Raw genomic sequence first — 24,836 nt, forward strand, 5'->3', positions numbered from 1 at the left:
AGCAGTTTCAGCTGTGCTCTCGTGGCACCTGCTCATTCAGACACGTATTAATTAATATAGTGCTTGCATTAATTACTGGCATTAATTAGTGAATCTCAGAGTAATTGTGCAGACGGTAATTAAACACAAACAGCAGCTCATATCAGAATCATTCACACACTGAAGCACTTCAGAAGCATGTTGAACCTGTTTATGATCTGATGAAGCAAACTGGGGAGAAAACAGACGTGAAAGATGATCCAGAGATGAGATTATTCTCATCTTTACAGATGAATGTAAACACACACACACACACACACACAGAAGTGATGCTGACCCGTCAGTATTAGAGGAGTGTGACTCACTGCTGCCACCTGCAGATCAGGTGTGTGTGTGTGTGTGAGTGTGTGTTTGTGTGTGTGTGTGTGTGTGTGTGTGTGTGTGTGTGTGTGTGTGTGTGAGTGTCTGTGTGTTAGTGTGTGTGTGTGTGTGTGTGTGTGTGTGAGGGATCAGATGAGCTCTGTCTGGGTGTCTTCTCATCCGCTGAGTTCAGATCATCACACACTGATCACCGCTGTATTGACAAACACTGCTGAGGTCACCATGGCAACAGAGGCTCTTCCCGGTGAGGTCATAATGAGGGAAATCCTGAACACTGAGATAAAAACTTAGTGTTTAAATCTTTACTTAAAACATATTATTTTAAGGAAGCATTAGGGTGAAAGAAGATTTTTTTGTGATTGCTTATGTAATGTATTGTATGGGTTTATTATATGTCTTGGACACTTTTTAAATAGTTTTTTTGATTTGTAAAATAGTTTTTAATACTTTCTGTATTGTGTTTATCATGCCAATTTTATCTATCTTAATTTTGCTTATGTGTGCGCTCTGAAAATTGTCTTTTAAAAGCGCTATACAAAGTAAAGTTATTATTATAGATCATCTACAAGACCCGACGCACATTAAACACTGAAATAACACTTCATACGCGGCCGCTCAGCGATTATTTTAAGACTGAAGTGTAATCAGGATGAACACAGGGTCTCTCCGTGATGAACTCTGGGAGAGTGTCCAGTGGGTCACGATCTGCGCTCACAGTACAGTGTGTGCTGCTGCAGTTGCCATGGAAATGACATCACATGACCTCGGTGTGTGAGATCCTCATGCCATTGTTAAACACTCTGATGTGTGTCTAGAGTTTCCTCCAGTGCTGGACACTGACACAGAAACATGGAAAACCCTTCAACTTCAGCAGAAAAGAGAGTTCAGATATCAGACACACACACACACACACACACACACACACAGTTTTTTATCTCATGCTTCATGCCGCAGGTGTTTGAACATGACCAATACTGAAGAAGTAATTCACCCAAAAATGAAAATCTCTTCACCTTCAGTTCATCTGAGATCAGGATGAGTTTGTTTCTTCATCAGGTTTGTAGAAGTGACACTGATGGAGTGCTACATTTCTCCAAATCTGATGAAGAAACACACTCATCCTGATCTCAGATGAACTGAAGGTGAAGAGATTTTCAGCTAATTTTCATTTTTTTGGTGAACTATTCTTTTCAATATTGGTGATTTAGGCCTAATCATTTAATTTCTTTTCAAAAATCATTCATATTTGTAATTTTTTTTTTTTTGTAAATAAAGTCAGAAGTGCGTGCTGGTCGCTTAGTTGTTGTGTTAATGAGAAACTCTGGTGCATCGACTCAATTGTCAAACCCAAATGAAACATTGCAGTGGGTTGATATAATGATGTCTCTTCTCAACTAAAGCTCCAGAAATGGTAAAGTCTTGGTGTTTTTAGGTTGCACCTACAGTAAGTATAGTGCTTTGGGGTGTTTCTTAATTTTTATTTTTATTTTTATTTTAAATGGTTTAAAATTCCTCTTATTTGGGGTTGATTATCTGTGAAGTGCGCACAGATAGGAGTCTGAAATAATCACAGATATACAGCCAACTTTATTCATGCGCTGTGAGAAACGCACAGATGTCATATAAGCATGAAAAATAATAAAAATGAACAGTAATGTACATTAATTATGTGTATGATTGGCATACAGTAGCTTATAGGGGCCACCAGGGGGCCACGCTGGACTGATCTTCTTCAGCTGGCTCTAATGTCCTTTCTTTGTCAGAGATGTTTTTATTTAGGATACTTCTGTTGACATATAAATAAATAAACAGAACTTTTTATTTTTAATGCTGTGTATCTTTATTTTTTCTTTAAGTATTTGAATTAGGATTATATCTGCATTTAAATAAAGTAAAATAAAATAATAATAAATAAAACTGTTGGTTTTGCTATAACCAGTACATGGACGTTATGACTCAAAAAATGAGGAAAATGAAACATGCTCCATCATCCTGCATTGAGATGAACGTGTGATCGTTTGTTTGTGTAAATGTGTGTGTTTTGTGTGTATTTGTTTAGAGCAAGGCTACACGTGTGTGTTATTAATCTGAAGTACATTTAGAATGAGACACAGAAACTAAAAGAAGAGAGAGAAACATGTGTGAACTGATTTACTCTCACAAAACTCTGAACAAGACACACGAACACACACACACACACACACACACACACACACACACACACACACACACAGCCCGAGGGCCGGACACACACACAAACTCTTTTTCTCCTCAGTCTTTTGTGCTGTTGATTATGTAATGTATAAAACTGACAGATGAGAGCAAATCCGCTCACGCTACGAACATCAGTGCACACACACACACACACACACACACAAACACACACACACACACACACGAATACAACAGACCGGTTCTGATCGCCCGCTGAAACACTGCTGCCCGTCTCTCTCTCTCTCTCTCTCTCTCTTCCAGCCTGCCGGAATGCATGTGTGTGCGTGTGTGTGTGTGTGTGTTTAGTCACACCTGTGCTCTCACCTTCTGACCCGCGTGTTGAAGCACCTGCATTAGCTGCAGCGATGATGTCATCTGATCTGAAACCAGCTCGTGCTTGACCTCTGACCCACAGTTCAGTTCTTCGGCCTGAAGTACAGAGATCTTAAAAAGAGAACATAAACTCTCTGGTCTAACAGAACTAAACTGAATAACTGATACATTTCATTGGAAGATACAGAGAAAACTCGTATTTTGCTGGAAAACACACATTGATCTGACACATTAAGACTCTGCTAAAGGAATAAATGCATGTGAGAGTTAAAGTCTTGATGACACAGAAGTAGCATCAGATCTTCTGTATTGAGACCTACATCTGAGTGTAACAGGTTATCAATAAAAATAAATACCGAAAAAGACCCCGGCTAAAACCAGTCTACGCCGGTTGGCAGGTCTCAGCTGGCTTAAGCTGGAACTAGCTGGTTTTAACTGGTTTCCCAGCCTGACCAGTTAAAGAAGTGGCCAAACCCCCTCTAAACCCAGTCTGACCAGCTCTGATCCGGCTGGACGGCGTCTGAAACCATCCAGCTGTCTTAGGCCGGTTTTAGCTGATCTTAGAGCGAGTGCTGTGTCACAAAGACAAGAACAAACTAGGCCCAAGTGACAGAATAGTGACGGCTTAGTTTAGTCCTGCAAGTTCATTCAGATCTACGGCTGGCATCTCTGTTTTACAGATGACATCATGTGTGTGTGTGTGTGTGTGTGTGTGGCGAGTACATCTCTGCTTTATTAGTGGATCAGCGCTGATCGGTCTGAACATGCTGTACAAACACACTCGTCTCACAGACTTCTGCTGCTTTTATATGAAGAAAAAAGAACTAACTCTACTCGTAAAATATGCTTTATGCTGTTTTACAATAGAAACCAAAGTGTTTTATAGTTCATCTGAAAAGAGAAGACCCTGTTACCCTCCTGTTTACTAATGCTGCTTTAAAATAAAGTCTGTTGTATAAAGTGCACTAGAAATATAGGTGACTTGAATTGATTTGAGCTTTGTGTTCATTTAGTGCCGTTTCCCACAATCCTCTCTGTTTCCCGCTCAGGGGCTCGATCATGCGTTCCCGTAGCAACAGTCTGGAGGACGCGGTGAAGGCGAAGCTGTCTCCTACAAGAGGACGAGTGCGACAGCAGACGTCTGAGCACCAGGACAGTCTTGGGACGAGACGCACTCATAAAGACACGGCCACCGTCCAGAGAGAGAGAACCACAGCCAAGAGCCGAGATCTGTCACGAGATGACCTGATCTTCCTCCTCAGCATGCTGGAAGGAGAGCTGCAGGTCACCTCAAATCTTACATGCATGTCAGATCTTAAAGTGAATCCTTTCATTCATTCGTTTCTTCATATTTCATTCACACTGGTTATACAAACATATTCCCAAAAACATGGTGAAAATGTGTGTTTTCTGTCTGTTGACAGTACTGTTTTATCTGTGAAGTGTTAAAAAGAGAAATCCACAATCCCCTTTAAAACTTTTAGCTCTAATATGACAACAATATGAAACTAGAATTATGATCCTGGCTTTATGCAGTGTTCAGATTTATGTTCTGAAAAAGATGGCATATTTTTGCATATATAAAAGGAACATTTCAGAAAATAATACAAAACAATACAAAACAAAAACAAAAACTGTTTGCAACTCTTAATGTAATCAGTCATCTGGGAAAGTGTGGTGATGTTCATTAGTTAAGTTTGACCTGTTCACCTTATTATGAGGCCGAGAGTCAAACCCTGCTGATATCAAAGAGGCATTGGTCAGTCCCTGATCAAATTAATAACAAAAGGAAAATTAATTAGAGCTCCAGGCAGTTAATATTCACTCAGATTTAAATGCAAACACAGAAGTCCTTCCCTAATGAATTGATAGTTTGTTTCTGTGTTTTAATGACACGTGTGTTTGCTGCAGGCCAGAGACGAGGTGATCACCGTCCTCAAAGCTGATAAAATCGATCTGGCTCTGCTGGAGGCCAAATACGGCTTTGTGACGCCACCGAAGGTGCTTCAGGCGCTGCAGAGAGACGCCATCCAGGCCAAGAGCAGCTGGCAGGAGGACATCTACGAGAAGCCCATGAGCGAGGTACGAGAGTCTCCATGCAGCTCTCTCAGCGTGTTCTCATCTCAGCGTGTTCTGAGCGTGTTCTGAGAGTGATCTCAGTGTTTTCTGAGGGTATGTGTTTTGAGCGTGATCTCAGTGTGATCTCAGCGTGTTCTGAGTGTGTTCTGAGAGTGATCTCAGCGTGTTCTGAGAGTGTGTGTTTTGAGCGTGATCTCAGCGTGTTCTGAGAGTGTGTGTTTTGAGCGTGATCTCAGTGTGTTCTGAGTGTATTTTGAGCATGATCTGAGCGTGTTCTGAGCGTGTTCTGAGCAAGATCTGAGCATTTTCTGAGCGTGTTCTCAGCGTTTTCTGAGCGTGATCTCAGTGTGCTCTGAGCGTGATCTCAGCGTGTTCTTAGCTTGATCTGAGCGTGTTCTGAGCGTGATCTCAGCGTGTTCTTAGCTTGATCTGAGCGTGTTCTGAGCGTGATCTCAGCGTGTTCTTAGCTTGATCTGAGCGTGTTCTGAGCGTGATCTCAGCGTGGTCTGAGCATGATTTCAGCGTGTTCTGAGAGTATGTGTTTTGAGCGTGATCTCAGTGTGATCTCAGCGTGTTCTGAGTGTGTTCTGAGCGTGATCTGAGTGTGTTCTGAGAGTGATCTCAGTGTTTTCTGAGAGTGTGTGTTTTGAGCGTGATCTCAGTGTGTTCTGAGAGTGTGTGTTTTGAGCGTGATCTCAGTGTGTTCTGAGAGTGTGTGTTTTGAGCGTGATCTCAGTGTGTTCTGAGAGTGTGTGTTTTGAGCGTGATCTCAGTGTGTTCTGAGAGTGTGTGTTTTGAGCGTGATCTCAGTGTGATCTCAGCGTGTTCTGAGTGTGTTCTGAGAGTGATCTCAGCGTGTTCTGAGAGTGTGTGTTTTGAGCGTGATCTCAGCGTGTTCTGAGAGTGTGTGTTTTGAGCGTGATCTCAGTGTGTTCTGAGTGTATTTTGAGCATGATCTGAGCGTGTTCTGAGCGTGTTCTCAGCGTTTTCTGAGCGTGATCTCAGTGTGCTCTGAGCGTGATCTCAGCGTGATCTCAGCGTGTTCTTAGCTTGATCTGAGCGTGTTCTGAGCGTGATCTCAGCGTGGTCTGAGCATGATTTCAGCGTGTTCTGAGAGTATGTGTTTTGAGCGTGATCTCAGTGTGATCTCAGCGTGTTCTGAGTGTGTTCTGAGCGTGATCTGAGTGTGTTCTGAGAGTGATCTCAGTGTTTTCTGAGCATGATCTCAGTGTGTTCTGAGAGTGTGTGTTTTGAGCGTGATCTCAGTGTGTTCTGAGAGTGTGTGTTTTGAGCGTGATCTCAGTGTGTTCTGAGAGTGTGTGTTTTGAGCGTGATCTCAGTGTGTTCTGAGAGTGTGTGTTTTGAGCGTGATCTCAGTGTGTTCTGAGAGTGTGTGTTTTGAGCGTGATCTCAGTGTGTTCTGAGTGTGATCTCAGTGTGATCTCAGTGTGATCTCAGCGTGATCTCAGCGTGTTCTGAGTGTGTGTTTTGAGCGTGATCTCAGCGTGATCTCAGCGTGTTCTGAGTGTGTTCTGAGAGTGATCTCAGCGTGTTCTGAGAGTGTGTTTTGAGCGTGATCTCAGTGTGATCTCAGCGTGATCTCAGCGTGTTCTGAGTGTGTTTTGAGTGTGTTCTGTGCGTGTTCTCTGTGTGTTCTGAGCATGTTCTGTGTGTGTTCTCAGTATGTTTGTGTGTGTTCTGAGTGTGATCTCAGCGTTTTCTGAGAGTGTGTTTTCTGAGCGTGTCCTGAATGTGTTCTGAGCATGTTCTGATCGTGTTCTCAGCGTGTTCTGAGCATGTTCTGAGAGTGTTTGTGTGTGATCTGAATGTGATCTGAGCGTGTTCTGAGCGTGATCTCAGTGTGTTCTGAGCGTGATCTCAGCGTGTTCTTAGCGTGATCTGAGCGTGTTCTGAGCATGATCTTAGTGTGTTCTGAGCATGATCTTAGTGTGTTCTGAGCGTGATCTGAGCGTGTTCTGTGCGTGATTTCAGTGTGTTCTGAGCGTGATCCCAGCGTTTACTGATCGTGTTCTCAGCGTGTTCTGAGCATGTTCTGAGAGTGTTTGTGTGTGATCTGAATGTGATCTGAGCGTGTTCTGAGCAAGATCTGAGAATTTTCTGAGCGTGTTCTCAGCGTGTTCTTAGTGTGATCTCAGCGTGTTCTTAGCGTGATCTGAGCGTGTTCTGAGCGTGATCTCAGCGTGTTCTGAGCGTGATCTCAGTGTGTTCTGAGCATGATCTCAGTGTGTTCTGAGCGTGATCTGAGATTGTGTGTGTGTTCTGGGCGTGATCTGAGCATGTTCTGATCGTGTTCTCAGCGTGTTCTGAGCATGTTCTGAGAGTGTTTGTGTGTGATCTGAATGTGATCTGAGCGTGTTCTGAGCAAGATCTGAGCATTTTCTGAGCGTGTTCTCAGCGTTTTCTGAGCGTGATCTCAGCGTGTTCTTAGCGTGATCTGAGCGTGTTCTGAGCGTGATCTCAGTGTGTTCTGAGCGTGATCTCAGCGTGTTCTGAGCATGATCTCAGTGTGTTCTGAGCGTGATCTGAGATTGTGTGTGTGTTCTGGGCGTGATCTGAGTGTGATCTGAGCATGTTCTGATCGTGTTCTCAGCGTGTTCTGAGCATGTTCTGAGAGTGTTTGTGTGTGATCTGAATGTGATCTGAGCGTGTTCTGAGCAAGATCTGAGCATTTTCTGAACGTGTTCTCAGCGTGTTCTTAGTGTGATCTCAGTGTGTTCTGAGCGTGATCTCAGCGTGTTCTTAGCGTGATCTGAGCGTGTTCTGAGCGTGATCTCAGTGTGTTCTGAGCGTGATCTCAGCGTGATCTCAGCGTGTTCTTAGCGTGATCTGAGCGTGTTCTGAGCGTGATCTCAGTGTGTTCTGAGCGTGATCTCAGCGTGTTCTGAGCGTGATCTCAGTGTGTTCTGAGCGTGATCTCAGTGTGTTCTGAGCATGATCTCAGCGTGTTCTGAGCATGATCTCAGCGTGTTCTTAGCGTGATCTGAGCGTGTTCTGAGCATGATCTTAGTGTGTTCTGAGCGTGTTCTGTGCGTGATTTCAGTGTGTTCTGAGCGTGATCCCAGCGTTTTCTGAGCGTGATCTCAGTGTGTTCTGAGCGTGATCTCAGTGTGTTCTGAGCGTGATCTCAGCGTGTTCTTAGCGTGATCTGAGCGTGTTCTGTGCGTGATCTCAGTGTGTTCTGAGCGTGATCTGAGATTGTGTGTGTGTTCTGGGCGTGATCTGAGCATGTTCTGATCGTGTTCTCAGCGTGTTCTGAGCATGTTCTGAGAGTGTTTGTGTGTGATCTGAATGTGATCTGAGCGTGTTCTGACCAAGATCTGAGCATTTTCTGAACGTGTTCTCAGCGTGTTCTTAGTGTGATCTCAGTGTGTTCTGAGCGTGATCTCAGCGTGATCTCAGCGTGTTCTTAGCGTGATCTGAGCGTGTTCTGAGCGTGATCTCAGTGTGTTCTGAGCGTGATCTCAGCGTGATCTCAGCGTGTTCTTAGCGTGATCTGAGCGTGTTCTGAGCGTGATCTCAGTGTGTTCTGAGCGTGATCTCAGCGTGTTCTGAGCGTGATCTCAGTGTGTTCTGAGCGTGATCTCAGTGTGTTCTTAGCGTGATCTGAGCGTGTTCTGAGCATGATCTTAGTGTGTTCTGAGCGTGTTCTGTGCGTGATTTCAGTGTGTTCTGAGCGTGATCCCAGCGTTTTCTGAGCGTGATCTCAGTGTGTTCTGAGCGTGATCTCAGCGTGTTCTTAGCGTGATCTGAGCGTGTTCTGAGCGTGATCTCAGTGTGTTCTGAGCGTGATCTCAGCGTGATCTCAGCGTGTTCTTAGCGTGATCTGAGCGTGTTCTGAGCGTGATCTCAGTGTGTTCTGAGCGTGATCTCAGCGTGTTCTGAGCGTGATCTCAGTGTGTTCTGAGCGTGATCTCAGTGTGTTCTTAGCGTGATCTGAGCGTGTTCTGAGCATGATCTTAGTGTGTTCTGAGCGTGTTCTGTGCGTGATTTCAGTGTGTTCTGAGCGTGATCCCAGCGTTTTCTGAGCGTGATCTCAGTGTGTTCTGAGCGTGATCTCAGCGTGTTCTTAGCGTGATCTGAGCGTGTTCTGTGCGTGATCTCAGTGTGTTCTGAGTGTGATCTAAGTGTGTTCTGAGCGTGATCTCAACATGATCTGAGGATGTTCTGAGCATGATCTGAGTGTGTTTCTGTGTCAGTTGGACAGGTTGGTGGAGAAGCAGCGGGAGACCTACAGAAGGATGCTGGAGCAGCTGCTGTTGGTGGAGCAAGCTCACAGACAGACACTCCACCGCCTCGAGGATGAGAAGAGGAACCACAGTGACTTCATGAGGAAGAGCGACGAGTTCACCGGCCTGCTGGAGCAGGAGAGAGAGAGGTTAGAGCTCATGTTGTGAAGACCAATGGCCAAAGTATATCATTCAGTTTTGACACAGCCTTTCATAGAAAGTGTGAACACATGAAACACATGGACTAGAAGGTATCCAGTGTCTTCATCCAGTCCATGAACCAGTGTCATCATACAGACAAATAGGGTAAGGGTTATAGATTAATAATTTATTAAGGATTATTTTAATTTCATATTTGTATGGTTAAATACACTTTTGGTACGTGTTTTAATTTGACTTTATTAATTTAAATGTATCTTATGGTTCATTACGTTTTAGTTTTTTACATTTTTTACCATGATTTATTTAACTTTTTAACTATTTATTTTTGTTTTCATACATTTTAGTTAGTTTTATACTTTATTTTAACTTTTTAAATATAGCATTCCTATCAACCGATACATTTTTAGTAATTGTTTTAATTTTTTACTTTCAAACTATTTATTTAAATGTGCTATTTTTATGATTTAATCAATTAAGGTTAATTTTAAATTATTTTGTTTTAACATTAGTTTAATTTAGCATTTTTTAATTAATTAATTAATTTATTTATTAGTAAGTTTTAGCTTGATTTGAAAATTATTATTATTGCCATTTTTATGATTTAATGAATATTGCTGTGTAAATGTGGCAAAGTCATCCTGACGGCTGTGTAATTCACCACAACTCAGGCTGAAGTGATTGTATAATCAATGGTGGAGTGTGTGTGTGTGTGTGTGTGTGATGCTGTGTAACCTGGGAAGCAGTGATGGGACTGCTGGATCAGTGTGTCTGTGTGTGTGTGTGTGTGTGTGTTTAACTGTGATGCTGATCTCTGAAAGTGTTTCATGGAGATTTGTTCTGTTTGCAGCGACTGGATCACGATACAGTTTCTGTTTCTCAGTCAGGTTTTTCTCCATCAGTGTTTAAACGGATTGTTTGTTGATGTTTTCGATCTCTGCAGCGCAGCATGAGTGTCGATCTATTGTAGCAGGATTCATTGTAGCAGCATGACATCATTTCCTCTCTGGCGTGTGCACATATTACATACACACGCGAGTATGTGCTGCAGAACACGTCTGTCTCTCCTTCTCTGTCTCTCATCATCTTCTGTTAAAGTTCCTGCCCAGATCGTGAATGAGGAACCAAACTGATTGGTCCAGATTGGACAGAGATCTGAGTCTTGTGTGTTTATATCCTGCCAGAGACATATTTAACTAATGATGTTTCCATTTTCATTGCCTTACAAGGCTCTTAAAAATAAGTCTGAGTAGATGAAAATAAGCTGCGCTGATAATATATCCAGCAGCAGAAATAGAGCGACCCGGTGCCTTTTTAAAGAAGCAATCGAACGCTGGCATGAGTAAAAATATCCTGCAGGATTCAGACGGGTTCACACTCGCTGGCCTCTGATCCAGAGACTCGTCTTTCCACAGTGAGCTAAATAAAGCAGGACGAGGCTTCGGCCGATGGGACAATGTCAAGTCTCAGAGGTTTTTATATGTGTTTCACCGAATACATCGTTTCAAAGCAGCTTCACAGAAAATCATGAGGTTAATGTTTATAATATACTTATAGCTTTATGTTTTATAGTTGCATCTATCAGATTAGAGCAGGACGATAACAGCTTCCAACTTAATTATGTTAAACTGACTTTCAAAAAATGAAGCTGAATTAATGTGAAAACTGAGAGTGTGATTTAGAGTGAGGTTTTCTGTGCTCAGAGAGAAGAAGATCCAGATGTTTTGTGTTCATTGATCTTCTGTGAGTGAACGATCATTAATGCCAAATCAAACACTGCAGACGTGTTTACAGATGTGTGTCAGTGAACCTGAGCTCATTCGGCCCCGGGCCCTTCAGCATGATGTAATGTGATTGCTTATCTGTGATAGAGTGCTCAGAACCACACACACACACACACACACGCACACGCACACACACACACAGACACACACACACACAGACACACACACACACACACACACACACACAGACACACACAGACACACTCACACACACGCACGCACACGCACACACACACACACACACACACACACACACACACACACACACACACAGACACAGACATAGACACACACAAACACACACACACACACACACACACAAAGTCACAAAGAATCTTCAGGAGTCAGAGGAAGTTGCTCGTGTCACAGGGTCACAAGGTCACAAGGTCACAGGGTCACACTTGCTTTCGGAGAAGTTCATCAAAATGAAGTTTATGCTGAAAAAAGACATTTTCTGTCCCTGCCTGAAGGTCCATGTCATAACAGCTTATCTGATTATTTGCTTTTTTTAATTGCTAACACAAAATATTAAATATTTCTGTAACATTTGTTTCATGAAATCTGACAACTACAAAAAAATACTAAATAACAATAAAAAGAGAAAAACTTCCTAATCATAGTGTTGCTCCAGCGGTCAAACAGCTGGACTGTGATCTGTAGAGTTCACCCAGAGATTTACTGAACGATCGAGAGAGCGCAGATGAACTCTGAATCACTCTCTTTCCCCGCGAGATTCCTCTGAGATCCGTGCCATGGTCACGTGCCAGAATCCAGCGGGAGTCGACAGGTACGACCTTAATCTGACCTCAGATCAGCCATCCTCACTCACACACACACACACACACACACACACTCCATCAGCCATCCTCACACACGCACTCACTCACACACACTCACATTCCTACACTTTCATGCGGTTGCTGGAAAGAAATATTGTATAACAGGTATATTATGATTATGTTCATTCCTACATCATTAATACAGCCTTTGCTGCTGATATGACACAAACCAATCAATAATCAGTGATCAGTTGAGTCATATTCCGGCTTTGGTTTGTGAGTTTATCTTTCCATCTGAAGGCTGGTGTTTCACAGACCGACAGACAATGTGCAAAATCGAAGACTCACAAAGTTTTATGAGCTCACAATGTTTCTTGGAAGCTCCTGTTGAAGTGTAACTGGAATCATCTGGAGGAGTGAAAGCTGTTCTCGCTGTTGAGCAGAACAGAAAACCCCAAACACACAGGTTCTTCTGCCTCACATCAGCGTCTCTGGGTATCAAACCCTTCTCACAAGTGTAGACCTGAGATATGTGACCATGAGAGAGCATGAGTGTCTGACAGCACCTAACATAAAGAGTAGGACAGAATGCAAAACAACATATTTAACCTAACCCTGGTTTTAGAAAGTTGCACTGTTTTTCTGGTTAAAGCTATAGTTCACACAAAAATGAACATTTGCTGAAATGTGTTCACCCTTAGTTCATCAGAGATCAGGATGAGTTTGTTTCTTCATCAGGTTTGTAGAAATGCAGCATTGCATCAGTGTCTCCTCAATGGATGCTCTGCAGTGAATGGGTGCCGTCAGAATGAGAGTCCAAACAGCTGGAGGAAGTGTTATTATGGATTATAGACTCTATGTGTTTGAGTTAAAATCATCTTAATGCTGGATGTGTTTCAGGTTTTGTCTTCTCCAGATGTTCACTGATGGACTGGAGTGCTGTGGATTATTGTGATGTTTTTATCAGACTCTCATTCTGACGGCACCCATTCACTGCAGAGCATCCACTGATGAGACACTGATGTTGTGTTCTGTGTGTTCCTCGTTCTACACCAGGTTCCTCTGCGGTGAGGCCTGGTGTCTGTGTTCAGACACGCGCTCAGAGATGAAAGCATCATAAACACACTTCAGTCTGTGGATTATAAGGCGTTTCAGACAGAAGATGAGTTTACTGATGTTTAGAGGATCTGTGGAAGCTCTGTGAAGGATCAAAGCCTCCATTCTGATCTCAGATGAATCTCAGAAACAGCTCAGAACAGAAAAGCTTCTTGTTCTTCTGCGCTCGGGTCAAAAGCAGGGGGATTAAAACAAGCGTCTCATCTCTCATCTAGATTTCTCCCGTTATGATCAATGAAGCTTCTGTTCTTCACGAGTCAGACGAGCAGACATGATGTCACTTTGTTGGTATAATTATTATGAAACTGTCTGTTGGATTTGAGCTGAAGAGAATTAAGAAGGACAGTTGCATTAATCAGAGTAGAGCTGGATGATAATATAACTTATATTTTGTGACAATATAAACAATCAAGCACTTGAGATTTACTGTGCAGTGTATATCACTTTAACTGTATGTATGCGGATAAGTTGTGTGTGTGTGTGTGTGTGTATATATATATATATATATATATATATATATTACATAAATTTGAAGCTTTAAAGGTTTTATAGTTTTTACATGTAGGAGAACTGTCCCCGGACTGAACCTGGTTTCTCCGGAGGTTTTTTCTCTATTTCTGTCAGCGATGGAGCTTTGGTTTCTTTGGTTTCTTTGGTTTCTTTGTCTTGTTCAGCTGGTGACACTTGACTGATTGCACAGACACGGTTGAAGAGAAATGAACTGGATGATGAATCACTGAATCAACAATGAACTGACTTTAGCTGAAAAACGACTTGGTTATTGTCCTCTAACATTATCACCACAAGTTTTTCCTGTTTGACACTGTGAAGCTGCTTTGAGACAATCTGTACAAGATAAAGCGCTATATGAATAAAGGTGACTGGAGTTCACAAGTTTATGCTTCAGTTCAGTTTGACCTCGAGAGGATATTTTTTTTTCAGACTGAAGATGAAAGAGTAGTTATTAAAGGTGTATGTTGTGCGAAATTCACCTTTACATGGTGTTTGAACACTGACGTGTCCACAGTGAATGTACACAAGCAGCCTATAATGGTAAAAATACAACCACTCCTTTTTTATAATCCCCATAAATCAGAAGCAGTGTCTGAAACTACGCTGTTTCAGATTCCTCCCATTCACCCTGACCCCGTCCTGACTGAACCACACATATTCCAGCATCTTTATATCATCTAGATATCTACATACTGTCTGCTCCACATAAACATTACAAACATTGATTTTGGATGCAGAAATGCAGGTCTAAGTCTGTACCCTGGATGAATGATGCTACACATGCTCTTAGACTTGCAGAAGAGCTGAAAGAAGGTTGAAGAAAGATGAGCTCCAGATTGCATTAAGGTCTTCTTTATCTCAATATCAGAAAGCTGTAAGATCGGCTAAGTCTGTGTATTTATCTGAGCTCATTGATAAGAATGAACATAGATCAATAATACTCTTCAATACTATAAATGCTGTTGTGAATCCACCTGTTTGTCATTACCTTTTTGAAACAGTTGATATGTGTGAGAGTTTCTGTCATGTTTTTGTAGAGAAGATAAAGAACATTTGGCAGGATATCATGTCTGCTGCTTATAATCCTGATGTTCATTGAAGTCCGTGCTACTTTTCTTTTCTTCATGAGATGTAGCTACATGTTAATCAACTAAAACCATCTGGGTCTTCTTGTGATGTTATATCTCCTCGTCTTTTTTTAAAGAAGTTTTTGATGTGGTTGGCCCTGTTTTTCTAGTTTTTATTAACAAGTGCCTAGAATCAGTAATTGCACCTGACTGTTTGAAGCATGCAATTGTTAAAGTCCAAATTTAGATCCAACAGTTTCATCTAATTTTAGGTCCATTACTAGTATTTATTTTGGAGAAATAGTTTTTTCACCAGCTGCAGAATGACAATAAGATTTTTTTTTTTTTAGAAAGTGCTCAGCTAGAACAAGTTGTGTGCATCAGAGAAACTGCATTAAGTTGGTTTCAGTCGTATCTTAAAAATAGAAGCTTTTCAATCAATTTTTGACGATATTTTTCTGGGGATTTCCCCCTGACTTGAGGTGTCCCCCAAGGCTCTATTTTGGCCCCTTTATTGTTCTCTTTATATCTGCTTCCTTTAGCCTCTATTTTTTATGAAAAGCATGGCTTGTACTATCACTGCTATGCAGACGAGACGATACTCAACTTTATTTGCCCCTAAAGCATAAAAATGATGTAGACTCTCTCTGTGCTTGTCTTTCCGATGTCAAAGCCTGGATATCTTTGACTTTTTTTTATCTAAATGAGAGTAAAACAGAGATCACTGTGTTTGTCTCTTCTGAAGTCCCAAACATCTCTCATGTAAATTCTGGTGTTTTATCTTCTTCATTTAAATCAGGTGTAAAAAACTTTTTCAATAGTGCACTTAAATTTGATAGGGAAAATATTTTTGTTGTCAAATCAAGGTTTTACCAATTAAGAATCTTCATACTAATGAAGAGTCTTCATTAGTTAACATTAGTTCATTTATTAGTTGACATAAACTGCAAATGAAAAATTCTTCTGAACATTCATTAATCTTAGATATTCCAATATAAGTTGCAACTGTATTATCTAATGAGCTAACATGAACTAGGACTTGTATTTTTGAACAAAGATTAATATCTTCTGTAGCAAATGTAGCTATTGCTCATTGTGAATGTTAATGGTTAACTAATGAGGTCTTATTGTAAAGTGATGCCTATTGGTCTTTATAGTTCTTTTTTACTTTAACCTGTGTAAAACATTTAACTTTATATATTTTTCTGTATTGCTTTATTGTATTAAAATATTCAGTTATTTCTGATATAAGAAAAAAGTTATTAATCCTGTTATACTGTATTATGCCCACTTTTTAAAACTAAATAGCAACACTGTGATAAAAGCATTAGCAATTAATCCCAACATGAAAACTTGATACCAGCATATCCCTGGTTTGTATACGTTTTTATAAGTCTTTTACAGCATTTTACCGCACACTGGTAATGTGTAGTTGTTTTTAATTGTGCTTTATAAATAAATTGAGACTTGTGAAATATGAGTCTCCAAAGACTCTGGGCGTCTGAGCCACTCAGAACATTGTGGATGAATTTCATTTGTGGAAGGAAATGTGCCGAAGAGTCTTATAAACAGAACAATTACTGCTTACAGTGTGTGTGTGTGTGTGTGTGTGTGTGTGTGTTAATCCAACATAAGACGCTGGAGATGTGAATTAAGGATAAATATGCTCACCTGTCAGCTGGGCAGACTGATGAAGGGATTGTGTGTGTAACGGTCTGCACATGAAAGCAGCATGTAAATGAAAAGTGTGTGTGTGTGTGTGTGTGTGTGTGTGTGTGTGTGTGATAGAGCTCATGCTGTTGTGTAACGTGGCTCCGGTGAAACCTGCTGCAGATTCTGTCCAGTGTTTCTCTCTGAGAACTCAATCACACAAAAGATTTCTATTTCAAATAAATGCTGTTCTTCTGAACTTTCTGTTCATCTGTGAATCCTGAAGAATAAAATGTTTCACAGTTTCCACAGAAATATTGTGCAGCACAACTGTGTTCAACATTGATAACAATTATTAATTATTAATTTATTTTTAAAATTACATTTATATCTGAATATATGTCAGAGTTCGGAGCAGGTTCGCGAATCATTTGAGTCAGTTCCGGAGTTCAAAGCGGGTTCGCGAATCATTTGAGTCAGTTTGGGGATCGCGAATCATTTGAATCAGTTCGGGAGTTCGGAGCGGGTTCGCGAATCATTTGAGTCAGTTTGGGGATCGCGAATCACCCTTACGAAAATTAACCATGGTTTTGCTACAAATAAAACCAAAAAACCATGGTTACTATAGTTAAACCATGTTGACCACAAAATAACCATGGTTTTGCTATATTAACCATAGTTTAACCATGGTATTTGTAGTAAATCTGTGGTTATACAAACGGTAGTCAACACGCCAAAAAACCATGGGTTACTACAGTTTTACTATAATAAAACCATGGTTATTTTTCGTAAGGGCATTTGAATCAGTTCGGGAGTTCGGAGCGGGTTCGCGAATCATCTGAGTCAGTTTGGGGATCGCGAATCATTTGAATCAGTTTGGGAGTTCGTAGCGGGATCGCGAATCATTTCAGTCAGTTATCGGGATCGCGAATCATTTGAATCAGTTCGGGAGTTCGTAGCGGGATCGCGAATCATTTGAATCAGTTTGGGAGTTCGTAGCAGGATCGCGAATCATTTCAGTCAGTTCGGGAGTTCGTAGCGGGATCGCGAATCATTTCAGTCATTTATCGTGATCGCGAATCATTTGAATCAGTTCGGGAGTTCGTAGCGGGATCGCGAATCATTTGAATCAGTTTGGGAGTTTGTAGCAGGATCGCGAATCATTTGAGTCAGTTTGGGAGTTCGGAGCGGGTTAGCGAATCATTTGAATCAGTTTGGGAGTTTGTAGCAGGATCGCGAATCATTTGAGTCAGTTTGGGAGTTCGGAGCGGGTTAGCGAATCATTTGAGTCAGTTATGGGGATCGCGAATCATTTGAGTCAGTTTGGGAGTTCGGAGCGGGATAGCGGATCATTTGAGTCAGTTCGGAGCGGGTTCGCGAATCATTTGAGCCAGTTTGGGGATCGCGAATCATTTGAATCAGTTCGGAGCGGGATCACGAATCACGAAAGATTCGCGCTGGTAAATTTGCCATAACCTTTAATTCATTGCTGCCAACTGGGGTGGCAAGGCTTTCTTTTATGCCACCCCGGTAGATCCGCCCCTGATTGATAATAATCAGAAATGTTTCTTGAGCAGTAAATCATCATATTATTCTGATTTCTGAAGATCATGTGACACTGAAGACTGGAGGAATGATGCTGAAAATACAGCGGAGCATCACAGAAATAAATTACACTTTAACACAGATTCACACAGAAAACAGATGATTTAGATCATAATATTTCACAAAATTACCATTTTATACTGTATTTTTTCAATCAAATTAATAAACTCTAAAAGGACAAACAGAGTCATATCTGAAATTGTCTGAAGTTTGATCGTCATTTTTCAGTTGAACTGTGAAACATGTGACATCTGCGTGTGTGTGTGTGTGTGTGTGAGACAGTGTGAATGTGTGTCTGTCTCTCCTTGGTCACTTTGAAATCACATTCCTCAGTAAAACATCATGACATATTCATGAAGGAACGCACACTCGCCTCTGCTGAGAGATAATTGTTTTCAGATGCTCACACACACACACACACACACACACAAACTGTAATCAGTGATGTCATCACGTTACAGGATATCCGCATCTGCAGCAAACAAATGACAATCAGATGAATTTGCATGAATTTACATTCTAACGTTTGGGTTTTACTGCTTTATGTTCATCTTTAAGGAAACGCATGTTCTGCTCATCAGCTGAAAGCCAGAGGAGATGATGTCACATGTTCATTACCCATGAGTCCTGTAGAGCTGAACCTTACAGCCTGGGTCAAAGGTCACTTGTGTGTGTACCTGTATTTGTGTGCGTGCGTGTGTGACCTGTGACCAGATCAGACGTGTTCGTTCGCAGAGGATTCAGTTCCTCAGTTCCAGCTGTAAACAAACATTTGTGTTTCAGATTAGAAACTGAACAACACTGTACTGGAACAGGAGTCAAAACAGCCAGCAGTGATTTTATTCACACACACACACACACAAACACCACACACACACACAATCGCAGATACACACAGTCAGATTTTATGCTCAAAGACTCAGTGCATTTCATGTGCTCCAGAAATAATAAACTTGGTTGCTTAAGCATGTTTAATTTTCCTCATTTTAATTTAATACCTGATGAAATATATCAATGGTGTAAATGATCTCATGATTTTATATCTAGCTATATTGTATTTATTTTGTGCAGCAGATATATCAATGCACACATCTGAGTGTAAGAACGCTGGGATGGAACGGAAATACTATCTTTTGTTTAAAAGAAGCAGCCATGAATTAACTGTTCACAAATTGTTCAATATCTATAACATGTATTTACCAAACGGTTTTATTCTAAGAAGAGTGAGCAATTCTCAAAAGGTATTAATGAAAAAACAGAGCAGTGATTTTAATTGATTTGAAGTTGTTGAGTTTATGGTCGTGAGTGATATTTTCAATGTACATGATAATATATTAATTGACAATTAATCAGCAATCATTTAAGCGACAATGCGGAGAAATATAGGAGATGCTTTGACTGTGATTAGTAAAAGTATCACTATAGAGCACCATTACTTTGAGAACCATTACTATGTGGTGACCTCTGTTCTTACTGTGTCTGAGAGTTACTCACGCGTTGGTTAAAAGTTTAAACAAGAAGCTGCTAGAAAGTCAGATGATAATGTTTAATGTTTGTGAGATGAAAGCATTGTGATGGGTTTGTTTCACTGAAGCTTCATCTGGAGATATTGCATAAATCCAACTCTCCTGACAGCAGATGTGAGCGGTTCGTCATCGTTCCCTGAACTGACTCACATGTGGCTCACACATTGATTGTGATTCTAAATTAAGGAATCTGTGTTGTTTGTGTGGAGGAATGAGGATGTTGCACAAGCAGTGGACAGTGTGTTTGCGTTGCCCTGAAACTTCTGCAAACAGTGCCGAGTTCTTCAGATGACTTCCAGATGAGTGTGTGAGTAAGAGTTTGTGTGCGAGAGAGTGTGAGCGCTTGAGTGTGCGAGAGAGTATGAGAGTGAGTGTGTAAATACATAAGTGTGTGTGTGTGTGTGAGAGAGTATGAGTGTGTGAGTGCATAAGCGCAAGAGAGTGAATGTGTAAATACATAAGTGTGTGTGTGTGTGTGTGAGAGAGTATGAGTGTGTGAGTGCATAAGCGCAAGAGAGTGAATGTGTAAATACATAAGTGTGTGTGTGTGTGTGTGAGAGAGTATGAGTGTGTGAGTGCATAAGCGCAAGAGAGTGAATGTGTGAGTGTGCATTTGAGAGAGAGTTTGAGTGTGTAAGAGTGTGAGAGATTCTGAGTGCGTAAGTGTGCATAAGTTTGTAAATGTGTGAGAGATTGTGAGTACATTAGTGTGTGAAAGAGTGTGAGTGTGCAAGAGACTATGAGTGTGTAAGTGTGTGAAAGAGTGTAAATGTGCAAGAGTGTGAGTGTGCAAGAGTGCATAATCGTGTGAGACAGTGTGAGTGTGTAAGTGTGCAAGAGAGTATGAGTGCGTAAGTGTGCGAGAGAGTGTGAGTGTGCAAGAGAGTGTGAGTGCGCAAGTGTGCGGGAGTGTGAATGTGCAAGAGAGTGTGAGTGTGTAAGCATGTGAGAGAGTAAATGCATAATTGTGTGAGAGATTGTGAGTGCATTACAGTGTGAAAAAGTGTGAGTGTGCCACAGACTTTGAGTGTGTACATGTGAAAGAGTGTTTAAATGTGCAAGAGTGTGAGTGTGCAAGAGTGCTTAAGTGTGCAAGAGAGTGTGAGTGCGTAAGTGTGCAAGAGAGTGTGAGTGTGTAAGTGTGCAAGAGAGTGTGAGTGCGTAAGTGTGCGAGAGAGTGTGAGTGCGTAAGTGCGAGAGAGTGAGTGTGCAAGAGAGTGTGAGTGTGTAAGTGTGCAAGAGAGTGTGAGTGCGTAAGTGTGCGAGAGAGTGTAAGTGCGTAAGTGTGCGAGAAAGTGTAAGTGTGCAAGTGTGTGAGAGAGAGTTTGAGTGTGTAAGTGTGCGAGAGAGTGTGTTTGTGTGCGAGAGATTGTGAGTGTGTGAGAGAGTGTGAATGTGCGAGAGAGTGTGAGTGCGTAAGTGTGCGAGAGAGTCTGAGTTGGCGAGAGTGTGAGTGTGAAAGAAAGTGTAAGTGTGCAAGAGTATTAGAGAGGGTTTGAGTGTGTAAGTGTGTGAGAGAGTGTGAGTGTGTGAGAGAGTGTGAGTGTGCAAGAGTGTGAGAGAAAGGGTTATTGTGAAAATTTGCGAGAAAGTGTGAGTGTGTCAAGTCAAGTCAAGTATAGAACAATATAAAATATCTGTAGTTTTTTCTATTGTTTCATCTGTTGTTCTATCTACTGTTCGAGGACAGGTATAATAGTAACACTTTAAAGTCTCATTTTTTTTTTACAGTTTTTACATTAATGCCAAACATGAACTAACAATTAACAATATATTTTTACAGTATTTATTACCCCTTGATAATGTTGGTTTTTAAAAATGTATGTTCATGTTCAAAAGTATATGTTAGATCTAAAAAAACATTAGTAAATGTTGAAATTAATGTTAGCTGTGAAGTATTGTTCATTGATTGAGTTAATTTATTTAGCCATTGAAACCTTACTGTAAATTGTTAACAAGATTGTAATGAACTAAAACAGTCCGGTTTCATTGGATCTCTGTTTATCTCATGCACACACGCACACACACACACACATACACACACATATTCTCGCTCTCTGTGTTTTATAAATGTTAGTAAATTTAGCTCCCTTTGGGTGAATTAATGACTTCAAGTGAGGAAAACCAGAAGGAAATGTTGTAATCCAAAGAAAGTTTCTCACACACACACACACAAACACATGAGCTCATGACTGTGAGAGGCTCCATATAAGGGCGTGCTGATGATGTCATGCTCTCATAGGCGTCTTCAGTCCGTCTCATTGTTGAGTTTCAGAGCTGGAATGTTCAGATCACTGACACACTGAACACCAGCAGCACACTGGAACGACACTGACCAGGTACGACACACACACACACACACACACGCGTAGAACCTCTGACTGCATGTAGATGGTCTTTGATATCACATTATTTATGAGATGATTTTAAATGAGTTGGTGGATTGAGTTAAGTGGTAAAACTTCCATTGCATTGAATCTGATGTAGAAATGAGCAGCATCGAGTGAAGATCATGTTCTGCTGGGATGATGATGATGATGATGATGATGATCGTTGAGTCTGTTGTTACATGTCTGTATAATAATAGTGTTCACATGTTGGCAGAATCACTGCATGTTCCTCCATCCTGCTGATGATGTAGATGTTCATCTGTTCGTTCGGTTACATTCACCAAGTCTTAATTTTTATGCCAGGTGCTAGTAAATTAATCAAATGAGCAGATTTTTGGAAAAGGATGAGATTATAATTGTTATGAATGTGTTCCAGTTACATACTGTCATTAACATCAGTCCTGTTATTAACTTACATACAGTTATTATCTCCAGTGCAAGTATCTGCTGTTTCTAGAAAAGTCATTTCTGAACTTCACCTCACTAAACTGACTGATGTTTAGATGATGGAAATCTATCCGGTTTAGTTCGTCACTGACGTGTTCTAGTCATGGACACTTTTTAAGTGTTTTTGTAAACTGCTTTGTCATTTAATGCGTGTTTAGTTTGCTGTTTTTGGGTTGTAATAATCCCTGCACGAGTAGCTCCGTCTCTGGTCTGCTGCTCTCTGGTGGACACAAACACTTCTGGACTCTACAGAAAGAACTTAAGAAGAGTCTTTTATTTTGTATTGCTTTAAAGATAATTACTAAAAAGTTGTTTAAGGATCAGCATTTGAAGACAAAAATGCTAATTCTGTTAAATGAGAGCTCAGCAGCATTCGTTTTTCTGTATTTTTCTATATAATATCACAGAAATGCACACATTCCATGACACACAAAACGTTTGTAACATTCAAATCAGAAATCCAGTTGAGTTTTGCAAGTTCTCTCAGATCATTCTGATATTTCACACACCCTTATTCATGACATTTAAATCCTTCTCCACAGGCTTTTCCAAGTCTGTAGTCAGGGCCAGATTAACACTTTGTTGTACCCTGGGCAACAATATTCAAGGGCCCCATCATCACGACCCCAGGATCACCATAATATGGTCATATACAGAATATATTACTGTAATATACAGTAAATATACTCAATACTTCAAATTCTAACTGTCATCAGGTGTATTTTGATTTACAAATATTTAAATGCTCATAGAACTACAAATGCACTACTATCAAAGACATTCACTCACATACGATGCTATGAAAACATAACTCATCAGCATCTGTTTAATCTGGTAAAATTGACCCACTACATTGAGAGGGAGGGAAATATTCTCCATTTTCACAAAAATGAATAAATAAGCAACCACTTTCAAACCATTGTTTATTTAACAACATTTATTCCCAATAGAAATCTATTGAATTGATAGAGCTATAACAGAAGACCACAGACAACACATCAAGAAACAATTTGGTCCTCAGCTCATTTTAAGCAGAAATCAACCTGACAGGGTGACCCTGTTTCCCCAGAATTCAACAAGGCAATCAAGTTATTAGTCCAACAAACAATCTGCCAGTTATCCCTCCACAACAATTTACAGCATTTTAATGAAGCTGACACTTCAAGGAAAAATCTCATTTTAACTTGTTTTAAAATAGAACAACAACATATCACAGCACAATTAACCAGTTAAACATTTTAGTGCTACATAAACATTTAGAAATCTGTCAATTTCTCTGAAGAAGACAGAAATAAATGCTACATAATCTGGAAAAACACACAATTTTAGTCCTAAATAACGACGAAGTGCATGTTTGAATTTGAAATGCTCTTCGCTCTCGGGGCTGTAAACGTAAGCTGGCGGTGTAGAAAAGTCCTGGCTAGCTGAGTTGTCCTCGTCGTTGACGGAAGCTGACTTAATAGAACTGTCGGCAACATTAACAGGAGTGAAGAAATTACCTATTTGAGGTATATACTTTAAATTTTCTATGTTTCTGATGTCCTCTCCTTTTTTAATTTCCGCTTCGCGCTCCCACTTAGCTTCTCCATGTCAGATTTTTTTTCTGTTGTAGCAACGCCTGACGTAACCCGCTCGGCGTAACATTTGACCCACCTCATGTGGACTGACCAATGAGGAGAGGGTCTTAACTTGAGGCCCTCTCTTCATTGGTCAGTCCGTATGAGACTGACTCTCAGCCGCTCTCAACTCACGTTCAAAGTCATAGGCAGCGCAGCGTCTCTCTGTGCAGCGCAAAAGCCCGTGTTGACAGTTTGTTTAATATAAAGCGGGAGATACCAGATACAGTATTTTGCTCGTGCCCTTGCTGCCCTGGGCCCTTTGGAGGTCTTGGGCCCCTGGGCAATTGTCCAGTTGCCCGTATGGTTAATCCGGCCCTGTCTGTAGTAAAGTCTTCTTTCCATAGATTTTTCCTCATTTTTCTCTGTAAAAATCTGGGCTCTTGGGAGCGAGTCCGATTCGATCGGGTGGTCCAAGGTTAAACAGGGAAGGGAATGAGCATTTCTGATTTCCTGAGCTGATTTTAGGCTGTTGGATGCTCACGATGTTGCATTCTGATGAGCTCAGGATCCTTTCTGCTTTCGTTATGTTTTCTCATCAGCACAATGTCAGATCGATCACATAGTGGTCTGTATACTGTATAATCCATTGTCTGTGGTTAGAAGATTAAATAAACGAGTGTCCCAGAACAAATGTATTTACATGCTGCTGGGAATCATAGGTTGTGTCTCAATTATCATATTTCTATTACAGGAATAGTATGCACTTCAGTGGTGGGAAAGTATGTAACGGCAGCATTAGGACTCACTACCACACCTTTATTGAAACCATTGTCTTGAACTGTTTGTGTTCGTATCTAGCTAAATTCATTACACTTTAAACACACATGCATACTTGAAAATGCACTGGAAATAGTATAGTATCCAGGCACATTTGGCATAATGCATTCAGTGCGCTATATTCTAGCATACTTTTTAGTAGGGTTAATACGTAAACTGTGATGCAATGGT

The 24,836-nt window shown here is 40.8% G+C and overlaps 1 protein-coding gene across 1 annotated transcript in view; it reads left to right on the forward strand.

Moving 5' to 3' along the window:
• Nucleotides 1–24,836, forward strand: part of LOC113055585 (filamin A-interacting protein 1-like) — a 41,368-nt gene that overhangs the window by 7,580 nt on the left and 8,952 nt on the right. Inside the window, exons 2-4 of the mRNA XM_026221987.1 lie at nucleotides 3,957–4,191; nucleotides 4,819–4,989; nucleotides 9,204–9,382. Coding sequence (XP_026077772.1) covers nucleotides 3,967–4,191; nucleotides 4,819–4,989; nucleotides 9,204–9,382 — 575 coding nt within the window. The 5' untranslated portion in view covers nucleotides 3,957–3,966. The remainder of the gene's footprint in view (nucleotides 1–3,956; nucleotides 4,192–4,818; nucleotides 4,990–9,203; nucleotides 9,383–24,836) is intronic.

The sequence above is a fragment of the Carassius auratus genome, chromosome 36, assembly GCF_003368295.1.
Source record: "Carassius auratus strain Wakin chromosome 36, ASM336829v1, whole genome shotgun sequence".
In the NCBI taxonomy this organism is placed as follows: domain Eukaryota; kingdom Metazoa; phylum Chordata; class Actinopteri; order Cypriniformes; family Cyprinidae; genus Carassius; species Carassius auratus.